We start from the raw sequence: 22,058 nt of genomic DNA, 5'->3' as shown, positions 1-22,058 counted from the left end.
TCACTAGTTTAGCATCGGTTTTTTTTCAAATGGGCAGCTAGGTAGTATTAGTGATCTGTAATGACCGTGCAGTGTCTGCATTACAGATTGGTATTACATGTTATAAATTCACCTGTTTAAAACAGGCTGCTTACAGCCGGGAATACACAACCTTTTCTGATCCAAGGGCCTTATTGTCAGATTGAACCAGTCCCAAGAGTCATAATGAGATGTAAAGGGGCATTTCCTTCTAAGACATTAATGGCTTCTTGAAAGCATATGTATCTATCTATCTATGTATCTATTTATCTATCTATCTATCTATCTATCTGTCTCTGACTGTTCTATTTCTAGGACTCCAACCTGTAACATGGTGATGGGGTCCTGCTCTTCCCTATTCTTACTGCACAAAGGCGGTGACCTTGCATACTGCTCTCTCCATTGCATTGTAAGCTGCTAATCCATCAGAGTGATTTATTACTCCAGTCAAACTACATAGCTGGTAGTTTAGCGCCTCTGAACCCTTCAGGGCACTACTAGGTACTGCATGCTGTCAAAAATGCAGGGCCTACCCCCAGGGACCTGGAAGACTAGTGCCAGTACCATCAAAACACATAACATCCCCAGTTTCCCTCTCCCAATCAGGTGTAACTGACTAGATTGGGACCCAATGAATCCAGGGGTGGAGCCGATCCAGTCCACTAGCCGACAACCTGGGGGGGAAGAGAGAGATATTGGATCAGTCTGTAGTGACAGTTGTGAGAGACAGATGTGTCTCCAGACGGGGTTGAGTAGCAGTGACCTAGGTGGGGAAGGAGAGTGGTTGCCAGGGAGGGTACGAGCAGATACCCCTGAAACAATAGCACAGACTGGGCACAGGGCCCTAGGTCAGGTGAACGCTTCATGCTACCTGACAAATGAGGTCCATCCAGGACCTCACTGACCCAAGAGTCTAGGGGCACCAGCAGTAACGAGAGAGCCAGTGACCTGAACAGAACATCGACCCTACAGGGTTCACAATGCCCGCCCGCCATACGGACCAGAGACTGACAACAAACAGTAGGGGACCCCCAGATGCTCCAAGCCACGGAGTTCCTTCAACCAGTGAGAGGTGCAAGGGAAAGAAGCCACCAGGTTACCACACCGCCACTGGGAATAAAGGGTCCAGGGGTCGAAACCAGTCGTCCTCAGTGAACCAGCACGCTGTGAGTAAACAACAGTTGCACTGCATTTCCATCATGTGGTCTCCCTTCTTTCCACGCCGCACTCCATCATCCATCCCCTGTGGCTCGGCCCTACTTGTGGAGGGCCCAACATCCAAGCTGCAATCACCATCAGCCCCAGTGGCAATAGACTGTGCAGCGGTTGCTCCATCTACCTAGCCGCAACCCGCAAGTGGTGTCACAACATAAACTCTCTAATATCTCTTGAATATGTAACGACTGAATGCCAGTCGTTATGACTATTAAGATACAATGGCACTATGGAAAACCCTGGGACACAAACATGGTGAATAACAGTTTTCTTTATAAGTCTCAAAAAATTATTTTACAAAAAAAAACCTGTTCTCTTACAAATTATGGGCCACAACAGCCCGGAATAAACAATAACAGTATATGCAACTTGGAGGACTTCAAGTGTCGGTCTGTAGGGATGAACTGGACTATATATCCCCCCACTATACCGCTCCCTCCCTTATCTATAAATGGGGCTTACCCGGGTACACTACTACAGATAATGGCACGTGATCCCTCCAAGGATATAATCTTACAACCACCTCCCCTTATGTTTACAATTCAATCAGGGTACCCGGCGACCTTCCCATATACATTCACAAACAAGTAAATATATGTACATGTACCTTTATACCTCTACCTCTACATGTACCTCTATTCGATATTCTGTACCTCACTGCCCCCAGACAGTGTGATGAAGCAAAGGCAGAATAGTCTGTTGTTATCAGCACAGCACAGCTTAACCTCCAATAACTTCCGGTTCAGAGCAAACGCCTCAGGATAAGCAAACACCGCTCCTTCTCAGTAAATAATCTATAGAATAATCTTCCTTCTTTATCATATCTATCTATCTGTCCCTGACTGACTATTATACACCGATCGGTCTCAGGTCAATTGTTACTCACTGAAGTCTTCACCCAAGATGGCGTTCGTCCCCTCAGACTGCTTCTGATTCACTCTTAGATGATTTTGTCCAAACAGTTTCTGGAGAAACATTCACTCAGATAAATTCCCCTCCTCAGGGGCAGTAGGAGCTCAAAGAAAAAAAAAAACGAGTAAGCAGTCCATAAATAGAAGAAAAAAAAACAAAAAAAACCAGGCAATCCTATGAATCCAAACACTGGAAAACAACAGCCATTTTTCTCTTGCGCAGTTCCTCAGATCTTGACTGAATTTTTCAACCGTCTATCTCAGTTTACGTTACCAGGGAAACCTAATGTAACCCCTTACTGTTTAGCAGTGTGCCTGTCCTCTAGTGACACCTAGTGGCCATTTAAATTATAGCATAAATATATAAAATACAAAAACAAACATGCAAGTTTATCTTATGTACATTTTCACCGTTACACTCCACCCCACTTAAGATTTGGCATCCCGACAAATCATCTTACATGCAGTACATATTCTTCAGGGTTGTACCGTATCGGAGGAACACCAGCCGTATTCCTTTCAGATCTTCGTAATTCAGTACCTGTCGTGTTTGTGGGGGTGATTTCCATGTCTGGCGGATCAACGACAGTTGGAGGTAGCTCTGGAGCAACTGGAATCTGGATCTTGGTCATCTGGTGCCACGTTGCTGAAATCATCACAGCAGTCATACACAAGGTTATTTGGCCGACCCATGATTAGTGGATCAGGCGAGACAGGGGGGCATGTAGGTGTGTCGGAGATACACCTTTTCAACCAGTCCGGTGCAACGTACGACGCGGCCCGACACATCCTTCAGGGATCACAGTGTACACACTTCCCCCTGTAAATGGTCTGTCCACCACAGTGTAAGGTGTAGCCTCCCACTGATCTTCCAACTTTCCACCTGGGCGAGTAACTCGTACATGCACCCTATCGCCCACTAGGAACTCATCTCCATGCACCAGTCCACGATCTCGATGGGGATGATCCCACACTCGTTCCCTCACTGTCCTGTGGATTTCCCGCAGCTTCCATTGGTGACTCTGAACCCATTCATTGGCTGTGCGATACTCGAGTTCCCCAGGTACTGACAAGTTCAGTTGCTCGACCTCCCTTCCAGGCCGCCCAAACATCATGTAAGGGGTAAACCCGGTAGTGCTATGGACTCTATTGTTATAGGCCCACACAAGTTCAGGGATGAACTCAGTCCACCTCACCTTCTGTTGCTGTTCAAGCGTCCTCAACATCTGTAGCAGCGTACGATTGAACCGCTCACAGGCCCCATTCCCTTGCGGATGGTAGGGTGTCGTTCGCAATTGTTTGATGCCATAGACCTGCAGAAACTCAGCCATGAGTTTACCTTGGAAGCAGGCCCCTTGATCTGAATGTATCCGTTGTGGACACCCTTAGGTCGGGATAAAATGTTTACAGATTGCTTCCACTGCGGATTCAGCGGTCTGGTCTCTGGTGGGGACAACCATGGCAAATTTTGTGAAGTGATCACCAGGCACGAATGATGCCCACTCCTAGAATACCCGATCGTCAGGTAATCTACCATTCGCTCCTCCAGCGGGGCGGATGTCACGATGGTTTGAACAGGGGCCCTTTGTTCAGGGGACTTATTCAACTCGCAGGGCCGGCAACTAGCATACACCTCCCTCACAACTTCTTCTAAGCCGGGAGTGTATACAAATCGGTGCAACAAATCGATACGTTTTCTCAGGCCCAAGGTGAGCACCCTGGGTATGGGCCTCGCGAGTAATGTCTGGGGCTGCCGAGGATGGGATTACCACCTGCCATCGGTATCCTAACTCAGCCGGCAAGTAGATCCAGCTATACAACACTCCCACTCCCTCTATTATTCTCAGTCTGTCCCACTGCCGTAACAACTTTTGCTCCTCCAAGCTCAGCTGAGCTCTAGCTTTCACATCAGGCCAAGTTTTCTGATTCACCCACCTCTTTACTCGTGACAGACCAGGGTCTGCGTTCTGTAGATCAGCCCATTTTTGACGAGTCTTCCCCAGCAATCTGGCTACTCGTGTCACCATACCACTTGAACGTACCTGATCTACAAATTCAGGTAATCGCCTCAGGTCAGGAATCTCGGTATCCTTGAGATCTTCGTCTACCTCACGCTCTGGCACATTTCGCGTTACCCGTGACAGGGCATCCGCGTTGGAGTTCTCTTTGCCGGACCTGAAGCGAATCCGGTAATTAAATTTGGACATTCGCGCCACCCATCGCTGTTCTAACGCTCCCAGTTTAGCGTTCTCCAGATGAGCTAGCGGGTTATTGTCTGTCATTACAAGAACCTCCGACCCTGCTAGATACTCAGAAAATTTTTCAGTCATGGCCCACACCAGGGCTAACATCTCCAATTTGAACGAACTATAGTTATCAGGGTTGCACTCAGTGTCCCGTATGGACCGGCTGGCATACGCGACAACCCTCTCCCGTCCCTCTTGCTCTTGGGCCAACACTGCTCCCAGCCGATGCAGACTTCCGTCTGTATACAGAGTAAAGGGTCGGTCAAAGCGAGCATATGCCAATAGAGGTGCCTGTACGAGAGCGGCCCGAATTTGATCGAACGCTTGTTGGTGTCGGTCGGTCCATCGAATAGGCTGAATCCTGGGGCCCTGAGATGTCCCCCCTCAATAACTCATTCAACGGTTCAGACATCTTAGGAAAGTCCTTCACAAACTGACGATAGTATCCGGCCAAACCGAGGAAGGCCCGCACGTCTCTCACAGTCCTGGGGGTGAGCCACTCCTGGATAGCCTCTATCTTGCTCTCGGTCGGACGCACCCCATCCGCTGACACCACATGTCCCAGATATTCAATCTGGGTCTGGAACAAGCGACACTTCTTGGGTTTGATCTTGAGGCCATTGTCTTTTAGCCGGTGTAGCACTTGCTGGAGCTTCCTCAGGTGATCCTCAAACGAATCTCCAAATATAATTACATTGTCCAGATATATCAATACAGATTCAAAATTGTAATCACCTAGACAGTACTCAATCAGTCGCTGAAATGTGGCCAGGGCATTAGTCAGGCCGAAAGGCATTCGATTAAACTAAGAGTGCCATTGGTAGGATGAAAGCTGTTTTTTGACGATCCTTAGCTGCCATGGGTACCTGCCAATAGCCACTAGCCAAGTCCAATGTGGAGAAGTATTTTGCCTTTCCCAGAGCAGACAGAGACTCTTCAATCCTTGGCAACGGGTATGAGTCACGCATGGTCTGCGCGTTCAGCTTGCGGTAATCAACACAAAACCGTATGGACCCGTCTTCTTCCGAACCAGTACAACCGGCGCAGCCCAGGGACTCTGACTCGGGCAGATCACGCCATTATCCAACATTTGCGCTAACATACTTTTGACCCCCTGATAAAGATTCGGGGGAATCTGGCGATATCTCTCTCGGATTGGGGCCACGACCCCTGTGGGTATCTCGTGTTCTACCGCCTTTGTGCAGCCAAAGTCTTCATCACTCCTTGAAAAGGCAGACTGGTATTCCCATAGGGTAGTCTGTAGCTGGTGCACCTGTTCCAGCGTTAGCTGAGTTGTATCCATCCCCATCAGCTCTATGATCTTCTTACCATTCCACATGGGCGTGGGTGACTCTTCTTCTGCTGCCTGCATCGACAGAGTCCAAGCAGTCTGGCGGTTCGCTGTCAACGTGAACTGATTCTTGTGGAGAACTTCTCCACCGCACACATACACATCGGCCAGTTTTGAGCCCGCCACCAAAGTCGCCTCATGGCTGTGCAAATTCAGGCACCTAACCGGCACCCTCCCATTTTGTACAGTGACTAGCGTCCTGGCGATCATGATGCCGTCCATGTTTTCTGACTGTCTCACTGGCTCCAGAATTACTTCCACACAGTTAAGCTTCCTATGGGTCCCCACCGGCATCAACACCAGCTTTTCCTGACCCGGAGCGATAGTTACAGCGGGGCCACGTGGGACGTACACCGCTCCCACTGCCTTTCCTCCTGCTGAACTCTTCTGTATGCCACACAAACGGACCACCTGCTGTAGGGCCCTCTGCGTGACCTTATGAGTTGTTGCTCTTTTCCAGTATCCTGGGCCATCGCGCTCAAACAGAAGAGAATCCAGTTCCCTCGGGATGTTCATCCCTAGGACCACCGGGAGATTTGGCCTTGCCTGCGTCTTCACGAGTATAACACCCTTGGTTCCCAGCTCCTGTCCGCACAGCTGCACCTTCATCCATGTGATACCCGCTACTGGAATCTCTTCATTGTTAGCCGCTTTCAGTTTTAATAAATGCCCCGATTCTGGTGTAGCAGCCTCCTTGAAGTACGTCTGGAAATATTCTACCGGCATAGTTGTCACCTCTGATCCAGTGTCTACCAGACACACAACTTTCTTCCCAGCACACTGTACCTCCAGTACAGGACTCTCCACAATCAGATCTTCTGAGCAGAGTTCGGGCATTGGTTCTCGGTTCTGCCTCGCCGTATGCCCGGCTACAGCGAGGGCTTCCCTTTTACCGCCGTCACAGTTTCTTATGTTCTGCCCCTCCGGCAATCTCGTTGCAGATGTCCAAGCCCTCCGCATCTCCAACACTGAAGAGGCCTTCTCATCTCACTTCTTGCTGCCTCTGATCTTGGGCGAGCCATTGTTCCTTGTTGTGTATAACGCCATGACTGTATCTCCAACATAGGAGGCGACATTTGTCTAGGCATGGGAGCACAAGGGTCCATTGGTGCTGGGTAAGTTGGAGGCATCCCCTGAGCCCGCATTTGTTGCATCTGTTCCGCCAGACCCTCCACAGTCTTCTGCAAGGCTGCTAGCTGTACCTGGACAGGGTCTCGACTCAATTCCCTTGTGTCGACCGCCTGCATGTTACTCCATTTAGGGGCAGGCTTCACCTCCAGAGTCCGCGCCACTCCCTCTTCTTGTATTTCAGCGTAGGTAACACCAGGGGTACTCCTTGCCTTCAATAGTAGTTCACTCCTTAACATCTCATTTTGGATCCCCTCAATGAACTGATCCCGTAAAATGCGATCAACCTCGGTCTCAGCGCCCACCGTTACTTTCGACTTCTTCTTAATTTCCTGATACAATTCTTCCAATGCAATGCCATACTGGATCAGACTTTGTCCGCTCCTCTGGGTACGAGCGAAAAACTGTACTCGCAGATGTCCAGCCACTGCCACATGGTCAAAAGCCTTTTCCAAGACCTGAATTATTTCATCCACTGTCTTCCGCTGGCCTTCTGGTTTCAGCAGAACAACTTGTGGGCATCCCCTTCCAGAGCATTCAGAGCGACCTCGGGTTGCAGTTTGGGGTGTACGCCGTGCAAGGCAATGGCGTTCTTCAGCCGACCCACCCAGTCACTGAACAATAAATTATACCCATCGAATTTAGCCAGGTGATTTAGCAGCGCACCCGTTGCAGAGGCCCCTATTAGCCGCTCACTACTGGTCCCCAAGGGGGACGGGGGGGTGAAGTACTACAGGGGGTGTTAAAGCGTCTCCCACCTGATCGAGGTTATCCATAGCGAGCACCGTATCCTGCCGACTATGCCAAATATGTAACGACTTAATGCCAGTCGTTATGACTATTAAGATATGATGGCAGTATGGAAAACCCTGGGACACAATGCCCGCCCGCCGTACGGACCAGAGACTGACAACCAACAGTAGGGGACCCCCAGACGCTCCAAGCCACGGGGTTCCTTCAACCAGTGAGAGGTGCAAGGGAAAGAAGCCACCAGGTTACCACACCACCACTGGGAATAAAGGGTCCAGGGGTCGAAACCAGTCGTCCTCAGTGAACCAGCACGCTGTGAGTAAACAACAGTTGCACTGCATTTCCATCATGTGGTCTCCCTTCTTTCCACGCCGCACTCCATCATCCATCCCCTGTGGCTCGGCCCTACATCCAAGCTGCAATCACCATCAGCCCCAGTGGCAATAGACTGTGCAGCGGTGGCTGCATCTACCTGTGTACTTCCATTTCCTTACTATGTTCCTCACAGTAGAAACTGACAGTTTAAATCTCTGAGACAACTTTTTGTATCCTTCCCCTGAACAACTATGTTGAATAATCTTTGTTTTCAGATCATTTGAGAGTTGTTTTGAGGAGCCTATGATGCCACTCTTCATAGGAGATTCAAATAGGAGAACAACTTGCAAGTGGCCACCTTAAATACCTTTTCTCATGATTGGATACACCTGCCTATGAAGTTCAAACTTTCTCAAAGTTTCTGGAGAAAAATTCACTCAGATAAATTCCCCTTGTCAGGGGCAGTAGGAGCTCCAAGAAAAAAAAACGAGTAAGCAGTCCATAAAAAGAAGAAAAAAAAATTAAAAAAAGGCAATCCTATAAATCCAAATACTGGAAAACAGCCGTCTTTCTCTTGCGCAGTTCCTCAGATCTTGACTGAAATTTTCAACCGTCTCTCTGTCTATGTTACCAGGGAAACCTAATGTAACCCCTTACTGTTTAGCAGTGTGCCTGCCCTCTAGTGACACCTAGTGGCCATTTAAATTATAGCATAAATATATAAAATACATAAACAAACATGCAAGTTTATCGTATGTACATTTTCACCCTGTTACATATATAACCCCTTTTCAAGCAACCCCCAGGGTCATGGAACCGGGCAACGGCCATTACACATCTGTGACACAGCATCCCCATACATATACGGCCCAGGACCAAGTACCCCATAGCCCTAGGGCGGGTCAGTAGCTGTACATGTGCATGGCCAACTCTCCACATCACCTGCTCCGTACTGGAGTGAGGTAAGGACACCATCATGAAGCAGATACACGGAGGGCCCAGTTATTGTATTATTAACCCCTTCACCCCCGGCCACTAAAACACCCTAATGACCGGGCCATTTTTTGCATTTCTGACCAGTGTCACTTTGACAGGTTAGAACTCTGGAACGCTTCAATCGATTCTGAGATTGTTTTTTCATGACATATTGTACTTCATGGTAGTGGTAAATTTAGGACGATATTTTTTGCGTTTATTTGTGAAAATTTTAGAAATTTGGCGAAAATTTTGAAAATTTTGCAATTTTTAAACTTTCAAATTTTATGCCAATAAATCTGAGAGATATGTCACACAAAGTAGTTACTAAATAACATTTCCCACATGTCTACTTTACATAAGCGCAATTTTCAAAACAAAATTTTTTTTCGTTAGGAAGTTAGAAGGGGTCAAAGTTCATCAGCAATTTCTCATTTTTCTAACAAAATGTACAAAACCATTTTTTTTAGGGACCACATCACATTTGAGGTGACTTTGAGAGGCCTAGGTGACAGAAAATACCCAAAAGTGACACCATTCTAAAATCTGCACACTGCTCAAAACCAAATCTAAGAAGTTTATTAACCCTTTGGGTACTTCACAGGAACCAAAGCCGTGTGGAAGGAAAAAATTAAAATTTTACTTTTTTACACAAAAATGTTTCTTTAGCCATAAAATTTTACATTTTCACAAGGGAGAAAAGAGAAAGTGCACCCTACAATTGTGCAATTTCTCCTGAGTACGCTAATACCCCATGTGTGGTAAAAATCAATTGTTTGGGCGCACGGCAGAGCTCGGAAGGTAAGGAGCGCCATTCGAATTTTTGAAAGCAAAATTAGCTGGATTCATTAGTGGACGCCATGTCGGGTTTGGAGACCCGTTGAGGTGCCTAAACAATGGAGCTCCCCCACAAGTGACCCCATTTTGGAAACTAGACCCCTCATGGAATTTATCTAGATGTTTAGTGAGCACTTTGAACCCTTGGGGGCTTCACAGAAGTTTATTACGTTGTGCCGTTAAAATAAAAAAATTTTTTTTACCACAAAATTGTTACTTCAACCAGGTAGCTTTTTTTTCACAAGGGTATCAGGAAACAAAAACACCATAAAACGTATTGTGCAATTTCTCCTGAGTACGCAGATATCTCATATGTGGTGGAAATCAATTGTTTGGGCTCACAGCAGGGCTCAGAAGACAAGGAGGGCCATTTGACTTTTCGAACGCAAAATTGTCTGGAATCATTAGCGGATGCCATGTTGCATTTGGAGACCCCCTGAGGTGCATAAACAAGGGAGCACCCCCACAAGTGACCCCATTTTGGATACTAGACCCCTAATGGAATTTATCTAGATGTTTAGTGAGCACCTTTTATCCACCAGGTGCTTCACATTAGATTGGAACATTGAGCCGAGAAAATAAAAAAATCATATTTTCTCCACAAAAATATTCTTTGAGCTAAAAAAAATTTAATTTTCCCAAGTATATCAGAAAAAATTGCCCCATAAAATTTGTTGTGCAATTTCTCCTGAGTACGCAGATACCCCATATGTGGTGGAAAACCACTATTTAGGCGCGTGGCAGGGCTCAAAGGCAAGGAGCGCCATTTTGACTTTTCAAACGCAAAATTGTATGGAATCGCTAGCGGATGCCATGTTGCGTTTGAAGAGCCCTTGATGTGCCTAAACAGTGAAACCCCCCCCCATGTGACCCCATTTCGGAAACTATACCCCTCATGGAATTTATCTAGATGTTTAGTGAGCACCTTTTATCCCCCAGGTGCTTCACATTAGATTGGAACATTGAGCCGAGAAAATAAAAAAATCATATTTTCTACACAAAAATGTTCTTTGAGCTAAAAAGTTTTAATTTTCCCAAGTATATCAGGAAAAATTGCCCCATAAAATTTGTTGTGCAATTTCTCCCGAGTACGCAGATACCCCATATGTGGTGGAAAACCACTGTTTAGGCGCACGGCAGGGCTCAGATGGGAACAAGTGACATTTTGGAGTGCAGATATTGATGGACTGATCTGCAGGTGTCAAGTCGCATTTAGAGAGCCCTTGATGTGCCTAAACAGTGGAAACCCCCCACATGTGACCCCAATTTGGAAACTAGAACCCCCCAAGGAACCTATGTAGATATGTGCTGAGCACTTTGAACCCCCATGTCCCCCATGTTGATCCAGAGGAAGGCAAAAACCCCATGCGTCAAAAACTCCACATTAGGGGAAAAATTCCTTCCCGACTCCTCATATGGCAATCAGACTAGTTCCCTGGATCAATGCCCCATCCCAAAATCAGTGTTGCGTCTTGAAGATGAAACTATGTGTTTTTATTATGGGAGTGAACGTCAGGTTGGCATGTGATGGAGGTAATGTCAAGTTGGCATTGGAGTGTATTTTGTTTTGTTTTTATTTATTTATTTTTTTTGGCTGTGTGTGTGTTATGTGAGTTGAGGGGAATAAGTCAGAATGGTATGTGTGAGTGCTGTTTTTTTTTTTTTTTTTTGTGTATGTTGTGTGAGTTGAGTATGTCAGGTTGGCATGCATGTGTGGTAGATTCTGAAACAGTCCGTGATGCAGAGTCCAGGTTTGTTGGGGCAGGTGTCGCATTGCCATGTTGTGTCCTTTCTAATCCCGTTCCTGTGGCACACTCTACACTTTCTCTGTGTCCTACCTTTTCTGGCTGCTTGCGGGACCTTGCCTGGGAAATGTTGCCCTTGTACAAAACGAGAACCTTCAGTTCCAGAGGTACCGGGGGCCGCTGCCTCCTGATCTACAAACATCAGGGCCTTGACCACTACCTCCTGGAAGTGAAGGAAGGTGTTGGTGCTGCCTGCACATCGTGATAGCACGAACGCGTTGTACAGTGCCATCTGTATGAGGTGCACAGCCAGCTTCTTGTACCACACCTTAGCCTTTTGTGCTGCACTGTAGGGCTGGAGGACTTGATCAGAGAGATCAACTCCCCCCATGTACCGGTTGTACCCCAGGGCACAGTTAGGTTTCTAGACCTGTGAAAGAGAACCCCGAACTGTGGTGGTGGTGGTGCCAGGATCATGGATTGTGGTCAAGAAAAAGATGTCCCTCTTGTCTCTGAACTTGACCACAAGCATGTTGTCGCTACACTGGGCTCTGCTCTCGCCCTTTCGGAGCAGCTGCCCAGTTAGTGACGTAGGCAGACCCCTCTGGTTTCTGCACACAGTACCGCATGCTGCAGTAGCTCTGGCAGAGAGGGATCTGAATAGTGGGATGCTGGTATAAAAGTTATCAACATACAAGTGATAACCCTTATCCAGCAGTGGGTGCACCAAATTCCACACTATTTTCCCACTCACCCCCAGAGAAGGTGGGCATTCTGGGGGTTCGATCTGGGTGTCTTTTCCCTCATAAACTCTAAACCTGTGAGTGTACCCTGAGGTACTCTCGCAGAGTTTATAGAGTTTGATTCCTTACCTGGCCCTCTTGTTTGGCAGGTACTGACGGAATCCCAGCCTTCCCTTGAAGTGGATGAGGGTTTCATCCACGCAGATTTCCCTTTCGGGAATGTACACTTCAGCAAACTTGTTGCTGAAGTGATCAACGACCGGACGAATTTTGAACAGTCTTTCAAAATTCGGGTCATCTCGGGGAAGACACTCCGAATTGTCCCTGAAATGAAGAAATTTATGGATTGACTCGAAACGGTGACGGGTCATTACCATGCGAAATACTGGAGTGTTATATAAAATATCTACACTCCAGTATTGGCGGATTTCAGGCTTCTTCACCAACCCCATATGAAGAACCAGACCCCAGAACTTCATCATTTCAACTGCGTCAATGGGAGACCAGTCAGAAAATGAGGAAGCAGCGTTTTGATCCAAAAAACGTTCGGCATACAAATTGGTTTGCACCACCATGAGACTTATGAACTGCTCAGTGAAAAAGACTTTGAAAAAATCTAGTTCACTGAGGTTGGCAGTCTCAAACTGGATTCCTGATTGGGGGATGAAATCCGGAATCCGTGATGCAAAGTTTGCAGGGGCCGGGGACCAGAGGGGATCACTAGTGCTAGGCTGGGGGTCAGTAGCACTAGTGCTGGGTTGGGGGGCAGTAGCACTAGTGCTGGATTGGGGGACAGTAGCACTAGTGCTGGATTGGGGGTCACTCACCCTTGGCTGATGTCCACTTCTTCTGCGGCTTCTTCGTACTTCTTCTTCACTGAAGGAGGAGGAAGAGGAGGAGGAGTACAAGAATGTGGGGTCTTCTCCCTCACTCTCGGTTTCGGAGGCAATATGGGCATATGCCTCCTGGGCCGAAAAAAGTTGTGGTCGGGATTAGCTGCGCAAGTGGGACATTGTGTAGGGTGTGTGGGGCGTGGAAAAAAAACCAAAACAACAAACTAAACTTTATTAGTGTAAGTGTGTGTGTGTGTGTGTGTGTGTGTGTATTTCTGTATTTTCTTTGAGTAGACAAATAAAAAGAAAAAGAAAGAAAAAGAAAATAACTAGATTTAAAATTTGGAATCATAAAAAAAGAAACATACTAAACAGGCGTCCGTAAAAGAAAAAAAAAAAAATCCTGCGCAAAACTGAGCTCGGACGCAGATCCGTGATATGCATCATGGATCTGCACTCGGCGGATGAGGTGCAAAAAGCAACCACTGATACGGGAAAAAAAAAAATCCTGCGCAAAACTGAGCTCGGACGCAGATCCGTGATATGCATCATGGATCTGCGCTCGGCGGATGAGGTGCAAAAAGCAACCACTGATACGGGAAAAAAAAAAATCCTGCGCAAAACTGAGCTCGGACGCAGATCCGTGATATGCATCATGGATCTGCGCTCGGCGGATGAGGTGCAAAAAGCAACCACTGATACGGAAAAAAAAAAATCCTGCGCAAAACTGAGCTCGGACGCAGATTCGTGATATACATCATGGATCTGCGCTCGGCGGCTGCAGGACGCACAGACAGATGAAGTACAAAAAAAACAACAAGGGATAGGGAGAAAAAAAAAAAATATATACTCACAGGACCAGCAGGAATATCAGTCACTGCAGAAGGTACAGAAGGCAGCTAGGACCCAGGAAGGACGCAGATGAGTCTGGATGATGAAGACGTCAGACACCCAGGCAGGAGGATCCAGGCAGCGGCAGCAGGCAAGGGGATGACGGGGAGGGGGGGACAGGAGAAGCCGACGAGGGGGGGTGGCACAGAGCGATCAGAGGGGGGGGGATGGGGGCAGATCAGGCAGTGGCGGCTGCAAAGATTAGGCAGCGAAAGGTGGCGATGGCAGCAGAGATCGGGGGGGGCAGCAGAGATCGGATCGGGGGGGCAGCAGAGATCACGCGGCGGCTGAGCTGAGGTCGTGCACCGGGAAAGGTGGCGACGGCAGCAGAGATCGCGGGGGGGCAGCAGAGCTCACGGGGGAGCAGCACAGATCACGGGGGAGCAGCACAGATCACGCCACAGCTGAGCTGAGGTCGCGCACCGGCGAAGGTGGCGACGGCAGCAGAGATCGGGGGGCAGGGAGGGGTTGCAGCAGAGATCGGGGGGCAGGGGGCAGTAGAGATCAGGGGGGGCAGCAGAGGTCGGGCACCTGTGAAGATGGCGGCGGCAGCAGAGATCAAGTGGCGGCGGCAGCAGTGATCAGGCGGTTGGAAAGCGGCGGCGGGCAGCGTGGCACTACAACTCCCAGCGGATGCACATCGCAGAATGGCTGTGGGAGGGCTCTCCAGGCTAAAACAAGCCTTGGGAGAGCGGTCACTGCCAGGTCAGACAGCCCCCTTTCCACGCTGATTGGAGCGATTGCATGTCATAGCACGATCGCTCCAATCAGTGCTAGGTGGGGGGCACCGTGTCTGCTGGCTTCCAGCCAATGATCGGAGCTGCTGCAGCCCCTGTCCTAGCTGGATTTTACCGGATCACACCATTTTGGGCATTTTTTTTTTGCCAAAAACAGTGTGATCAATGTGATTGGCGGTTCCGATTTCAACAGCCAATCACATCAATCGCCTATGGGGGGTGGCATCGCCTGGGGTCAAGCAAAGGTTCCCTGCTGTAAGAAACAGCAGGGGATATCATTTGAAAGCCGTTGCTATGGCCACGGCAATCGAATGAACTTTAGGCAGTAAAGTTATGTCCCTGTTCGTTAAGTCACGTTAAAATAGGACGGAATTTTACTGCCCGCGGTCGTGAAGGGGTTAATACACAATGCTAGAGCAGAGACACTTGTCTCCATCTTCTTATCTTTTAGGCTAAGACCGCACTTTGCGTTTCCACCTGCGTTTCAGCTGCTTTTTAGGTCCGTTTTGAGAAGCACCTTTTTCATGCCAAATGGCCTGCTTTTTGATTTTCCAGCAAAGTCAATGGAAAATGGTGATTTCTAGACCGCACTTTGCGTTTCTAAATGCAGCGTTTAATTTGCATATTTTGTGGCAAAAAACATGCATTCAAAGAAGCAGCATGTCAGTTGTTTTTGCCATTTTGGGTGCGTTTTGCTAACATTGAAGTCAATGAGAAATGGCAAAAATCAAGAATCCTTCAAATTCCTGCGTTTTACCTGCTTTTTATGTGCAGAAAACATGCGTTTTGGACTTCAAAAATGCATGCTTTTCTGACATTAAAATAATGATTTCATATGTCCCTTTACACACACACATAGTCCGACAATTAAATTTAAGAAAATTACTAATTTTTTCCTATTTTTCCAATAAATAGTATATTACCGCTATAATTTTATTAAATATTTCTATTAAATTATTTCTACAATTCTATGTGTGTTCCTTTTTTTTCCACTTTTTTTTATTTTGTTTGACTATTTAATCTTTATTTAGCAGTGTCTTAATATTCAAAACGCATCTGTCAAAACACAGGTGAAAAAGCATGTAAAAAGCGCTGAAAACGCATCTAAAACGCGGTAAATACGCATGCGTTTTCAGCGCTAAAAGTTCAGAAAAAGGCAACTTTGGTCAAATCAATTAAGCCCAAAACGTGCATTTAGATCTGCAAGTAGGAGAACGCAAAGTGCGGTCTTACCTTTACACGGCCAGGCATAGACGTGTATATGACCAGATACTTGAGGCTCGCCCAGAATGACATCACAGCTCACATGGGGGCCCCCATGGTCTCAGGTTGTGCACCCTTTGTTTACAGGAAGACTAACAGACATTCTGCTCAATGTGCTCAATGTATCCTGTTAATCATAGGATGGGTGAAAAATGTATCATTGTTGGGGCTCAAAGCACTAGAATCATCACTGATCCTATAAAAGGGTTCCGCAAATCCCATCTGTGTGGCGTGATAGTGGACATGTGAGATCGCTTTCATAGGACCTACTGTTTGGCTACCTTGATCAGTCTACAGTAGTCTACAGTAGTGAATGGAATGATGATTATTCATGCGGACCACTACTCGTGTACACAGGGGTCATTGGGCCCCTCCTCTTAGGATTGATTGGAGTCCCATTGTTTGCAGCCTATGGCTCTCATACATTTCTCACCTATCCTGTGGATAAAGGTCCAGTCACACTAAACAACTTACCAGCGATCCCAACAACGATAGGGATCGCTGGTAAGTTGCTAGGAGGTTGCTGGTGAGATGTCACACTGCGACGCTCCAGCGATCCCACCAGCAACCTGACCTGGCAGGGATCGCTGGAGCGTGGCTACACGAGTTGCTGGTGAGCTCACCAGCAACCAGTGACCAGCCCCCAGCGCCGCATGGAAGATGCTGCGCTTGGTAACGAAGGTAAATATCGGGTAACCAACCCGATATTTACCTTGGTTACCAGCGCACGCAGCTACACGTGCAGGGAGCAGCGCACACTGCTTAGCGCTGGCTCCCTGCTCTCCTGGCTACAGCACACATCGGGTTAATTACCCGATGTGTGCTGCAGCTAAATGTGCACAGAGCAGGGAGCAGCGCACAATGCTTAGCGCTGGCTCCCTGCTCTCCTAGTTACAGCACACATCGGGTTAATTAACCCGATGTGTCCTGCAGCTACATGTGCACAGAGCAGGAGCCGGCACTGACAGTGAGAGCGGCGGAGGCTGGTAACGAAGGTAAATATCGGGTAACCAAGGACAGGGCTTCTTGGTTACCCGATGTTTACTGTGGTTACCAGCCTCCGCAGAAGCCGGCTCCTGCTGCCTGCACATTTAGTTGTTGCTGTCTCGCTGTCACACACAGTGATCTGTGCTTCACAGCGGGACAGCAACAACTAAAAAATGGCCCAGGACATTCAGCAACAACCAACGACCTCACAGCAGGGGCCAGGTTGTTGCTGGATGTCACACACAGCGACATCACTAGCAACATCGCTGCTACGTCACAAAAGTTGTTCGTTAGCAGCGATGTTGCTAGCGATGTTGCTAGCGATGTTGCTTAGTGTGACGGGGCCTTAAGTGTTATACTGTTGCTTATAGGAAAACAAGTTTTTAATTGGGGTAAAAAGTACATAAAAAGTGGAACTTGCTTTTCTCAGCTGAAGTGTAAACGTTAAGCTAAAATGTTCTAATTTTTAACAGGATCTTATTACCTGGGCTTGCACAAAGATTTATTCCACAAGACCTGCCTGATGATCTTCATTTGTTTCTTGTGAATATTGGAAAGTCAAGTAAGTACGTTTATACGGATTAAAACCTAATGGACGTGTCTTGTGTTTTCCTTATGAAGTCTCTCATAGACAAGAGTTGAGGATCATGCCCCCTTGGCTAATGAGACTATATTTTTATATAAGATGGGTAGGTAATGAAATCTAAGGAACAGAGAAGCCCAGGAGCAAAAAAAAAAAAAAAAACAGATTTGGGAGAACACTGACATTTAGATCAACTTTAAAAAAGTATACTGACAAGTAAAAGGGTAACAATGTATTGAACTTTTCATTTTCAGGCTCCATATCTCACCATCCACTATATACTTGGAGCCTGAGACGACCTTTATTTTCTAGAGATGGTTATCTCATACATAAATTTGACTTGCAGCTATTTAGCATATGATTGGTTATGCGGATTCTTGTTAGGTCTTCATTGTTAACTGGTTTGGTCTTGGTGGAGGAAAATGTTTCTTCCTGTACCCTACAAATTACAACCTGTTCTCACATTCCCTAAGAAGAGCTCAGTTTGTAATTAGGTTAATTTCATAAATATCTAGGCAAAATATCACAGTCAACAAGTCAGCTCATGACAAGGTCTATCATGTCTGGAGCAACTAACACAGGCCTATCAGTTCAGCTGGTTGATGCTGTTTTCTTGGCAAATCTTCACAGATACTCAATTCGAATCAATGATCTTTTACTTGAAAATCAACCCAATAACACACTGAGCTATTAGGGAATGTGAGAACAGGTTGTAATTTGTAGTATAGAGAAAGAAAAATATGTTTCCACCACCAGGAGCAAAACTGTAACAATGCAGTGACATAACAAGAATCTGCATAACTAATCATATTAAGTCAAATTTATGTATGCAATAGCCAAGATGATTGACTATAAAATGAAGGTAGTTTCCCGTTCTAAATTGTAGTGGATGGTGAGATATGGAGCCTGAAAGTCAAAAGTTCAATACATTGTTACCCTTTTGCTCGTCAGTGTAAGGCTGTGTACGCACGTTGCATTTTTGTCACTTTTTTTATGCGTTTTGAGTGCAGATTTGTCACAAAACAGCAAGCAAATCCTGATGCCAACAAATTCAATAAGAATCCTGAAGTATCATGCACACACTGAGTGTTTTCGCCTTTCAGATTTGATGCAGAAAATAATTTGCAGCGTGTCAATACTTTCATCGTTTTTACTTTAATTTGACAAATTCATGCAAAAACAACTTTTTTTGCTGCTGCATTTTTCCTGCCAAGAGATGCAGAAATGGTGCAAACATTTCTGCAACCAAATACTCAACATGTGCACAAAGCCTATATGTTTATGGCAAGTAACGGGTCCTATTTAACTCTTTAAGGACGGTGATAAAAAAATGTTTTAAAGTTTATTTTTTGCTGGATGAGATGTAGTTATGAATGACACAGTTCATTTTACCATATGATGTACATAAATACAGGAAAGAAATTCCAAGTGTGGTGAAATAGTGAAAAAACAAAGTTCCGCCATTGTCTTTTTTTGGGTTTCTTTTTACAGTGTTTATTGTACATTAAAATGACTTGGCAACATGGCTCTTCAGTCTTCACACAATAACAAACTTATATGTATTCTTGTATATTTTAGAGGTTAAAAAGAATATGATTCTGAACTTTGTAAAACAAAAAAAAACCCTTCTGTTTTTTGCCATTTTCTGAGACCTGTAACTTTTTTTTTTTCTTCCACCAGTGCAGATGTGGGAGGGCTTGTGTTTTTCTGCGTACCAGGCTTTTTTCTGATCCCTATAAAATGCATTATAATGTCATATGGGGTATCTGCGAAAACTAAAAAAGGCATTTCTTGCATTTCAATCTGTTGGGTTTTTTTTGTTTTGTTGTTATTTTGTCTTATTACATAAATATTTGTACATTTTATTAGACCGGGCAACTACTCCAATGGCAATACAAATGTTAGGGTTTTTTTATTTTATTTTTGCTATTTATGTTTTGGGGAACCTACATAAGTACAAGGAGCTATATATACATACAGTATAGTGTCCAAAATGCACCGATAACTTCTATAAATTTGAATATACCAAAATGTCCCAACACCGGTAAGATAAACAGCACTTCAAAAAGGTTCAGAAATCTCAACATTCAATCAGTGTACTAATTGAAACAGTAGGAGTGACAGAAACATTGATAAAATAAGCTAAATTTGTATTAACCCTAGAATGCACAACAATAGAAATCTACACCTTCACATACCTGGTGCCTTTTAGGCCTGTGTGCAAATAACATGGAGTAACTCAAATAGAAATACTTTTCAAAGTTTATTTGAGATGTGAATATTTCAAACCATTATAATTATGTGCATAAAACAAAAAAAATAGAAAACAAGTATCCTAGCAGGCCTGCGAGGCCCCAGGTATGCGTTCTAGGGTTAAAGAATAATGTTAAAAACATTGATGATCAGCCGCCATGTGCCTGTAACAGCGAGGGTGGATCGGAGATCTGCCCGCAACAGTTAGGCTGAGGCCACACAGGGATTTGTGCGAGTCCTCACATGATACTCTGCACACGCTTGCAGCACAATGGAAGCCGAGTGTGATGCGACTGTGGTCCGATCGTGCGATCAGACCACAGCTGTGGAGGGGAGGGCCGGCGCTGCGGAGGAGAGGGAGGGATTTATCTCCCTATATCCTTCGTTGCCGGCTGATGCGATTCTTGCACTGCACTTGTTACACCGGTGTAATGCGAGTGCAGTGCGATGTTTCTCTCACCCCATAGATTTGTATGGGTGCGAGTTAAACAGGATCGCATTCCAACTGCAACATGCTGCAACTGTTTTGTCAGTCCGATTAGCGCTGAGAAAATAATCGTTCGTGGGAGCGGACCCATAGAGTAATATTGGTCCGAGTGGAATGCATTTTTTTTTATTTATTTTTATCGTATTCCACTCGCTCCGTATTACTCGGTGTGTGCTGACCCATAACCAGATAAATCCCACTGTCATTCCACACTCGCATCGGCGGTCCCATGACGTGAAGATGGGGCGCGGATGGGTTGTCATGACAGCCCAGGGTCAGCTGATGACCGCTGTGTCGGTTATGACAAACTTCCTGTGAACACCAGCTGCGAACCGGCTTTCATAGATTTCTGCTGTACAGAGCAGTGCTGATGCACCTCTCTGCACAGCACAAGCAATCTGATGATCGCAGCTTCAAGTCCCCTAAGAAGACTAGAAAATTCATTAAAGAGTGAAGAAAAAAAGTTTTTAATAACACACAAGTTCAAATCACCGTCTTTCGTCCCATTAAAAATAAAACAATTAAAAATAAACCCTACACATTTGGTATCACTTCTTTCAGAAATGTCTGATCTATCAAAGCATAGGATTAATTTATTTTATCGGTAAGCAGCGTAAAGAAAAAAAATAACTCTAGAATTAAGGGTTTTTTGGCCGCAACAACATTGCAAAAAAATATAATATTTTGTTCAACTCTTGTTTTATCTACCCCAAAAGGGTATCAATTAAAAACATCAGCTTAGGGCGCAAAAAATAATCCACCACTTAGCCCTTGATCCCAAACAAAATATTATGGGTCTCGGAAAATGGAGCCAAAAGCACTTTTTTTTTTTTTTAATTTTTATTTTTTTACTAACTTCAGAATTTTTTACCACTACTTAAATTGAAAGAAAACATGTTTGGTATCTGTGTACTCATACTGACCTGTAGAATCCTACTGCAAGGTCAGTTTTACCATATAGTGAACATGGTAAATAAATAAAATCCAAAAAACAATTGTGAAATTTCACTTTTTTTGCAATCACCACACTTGGAATTTTTTTTTTTAATTTTCCAGTACAATATATGGTAAAATTAATGGTTTCATTCAAAAGTACAACTTGGCCTACAAAAAACGACCCCTCATATGTCAATATTAATGGAAAAATTTAAATATTTATGGCTCTTGGAAGAAAAGGAAAAACAGCGCAAAACTTGCCTAGGAGTGAAGGTGTTAACATGCCCTGAACTATGTAGGAATAGAAAAATTGTGGGACAGGTAATGTTCATTAAATAATAAGCTAGTAGTACATTGGGTGCACTATCGGTGGCAATCTGTGACATGATTACAGTGTGTCCTGTAGCTCTGCTGCCTGTCAGAAGCACAGGAAATCTGTCAGCACGTTTTTGCTGTTATCAGAGGGCAGCGATATGTAATGGCTGAGTATCCGATTCCAGTAATTTGCCATTTACTGGACTGCTGACACCAGTTTTGCTGCAATCCTGGTTTTCTCTGTTATAGATGTAGAGCAGTGCTCAGATCTCTAACTGTATATAACCAAGTCCACACCCCTGACTGGCAGCTTCATGTGTACTCTGTGCAGTGAGCATACTGCCAATCAGTGGTAGGGGCGGGGTTACATGGATTAGATCATCTGGCATATACAGGAGACCTAGTCAGGCAGTGATTAATCTCCTGCTGCTAAAACACGGATGGTATTGAAACTACAACACACATCCTTGGAATCAAGGTCTGTTGCAATATTTAATGATGCTCTCAGATTAAATATCAAAAACCTGGTGACAGTGTGG

At 45.5% G+C, this 22,058-nt stretch overlaps 1 protein-coding gene across 1 annotated transcript in view; it reads left to right on the top strand.

Annotated features, from left to right (window-relative positions):
- Positions 1–22,058, top strand: part of LOC142257230 (sacsin-like) — an 84,045-nt gene that overhangs the window by 49,735 nt on the left and 12,252 nt on the right. The window contains exon 6 of the mRNA XM_075329383.1: positions 17,419–17,507. Within this exon, the coding sequence (XP_075185498.1) occupies positions 17,419–17,507 (89 nt within the window). The remainder of the gene's footprint in view (positions 1–17,418; positions 17,508–22,058) is intronic.

This window comes from Anomaloglossus baeobatrachus, chromosome 11 (genome assembly GCF_048569485.1).
Source record: "Anomaloglossus baeobatrachus isolate aAnoBae1 chromosome 11, aAnoBae1.hap1, whole genome shotgun sequence".
Taxonomy (NCBI): domain Eukaryota; kingdom Metazoa; phylum Chordata; class Amphibia; order Anura; family Aromobatidae; genus Anomaloglossus; species Anomaloglossus baeobatrachus.
The sequence above is the reverse complement of the archived record's forward strand: the minus strand, read 5'-3'. Positions and strand labels throughout refer to the sequence as shown.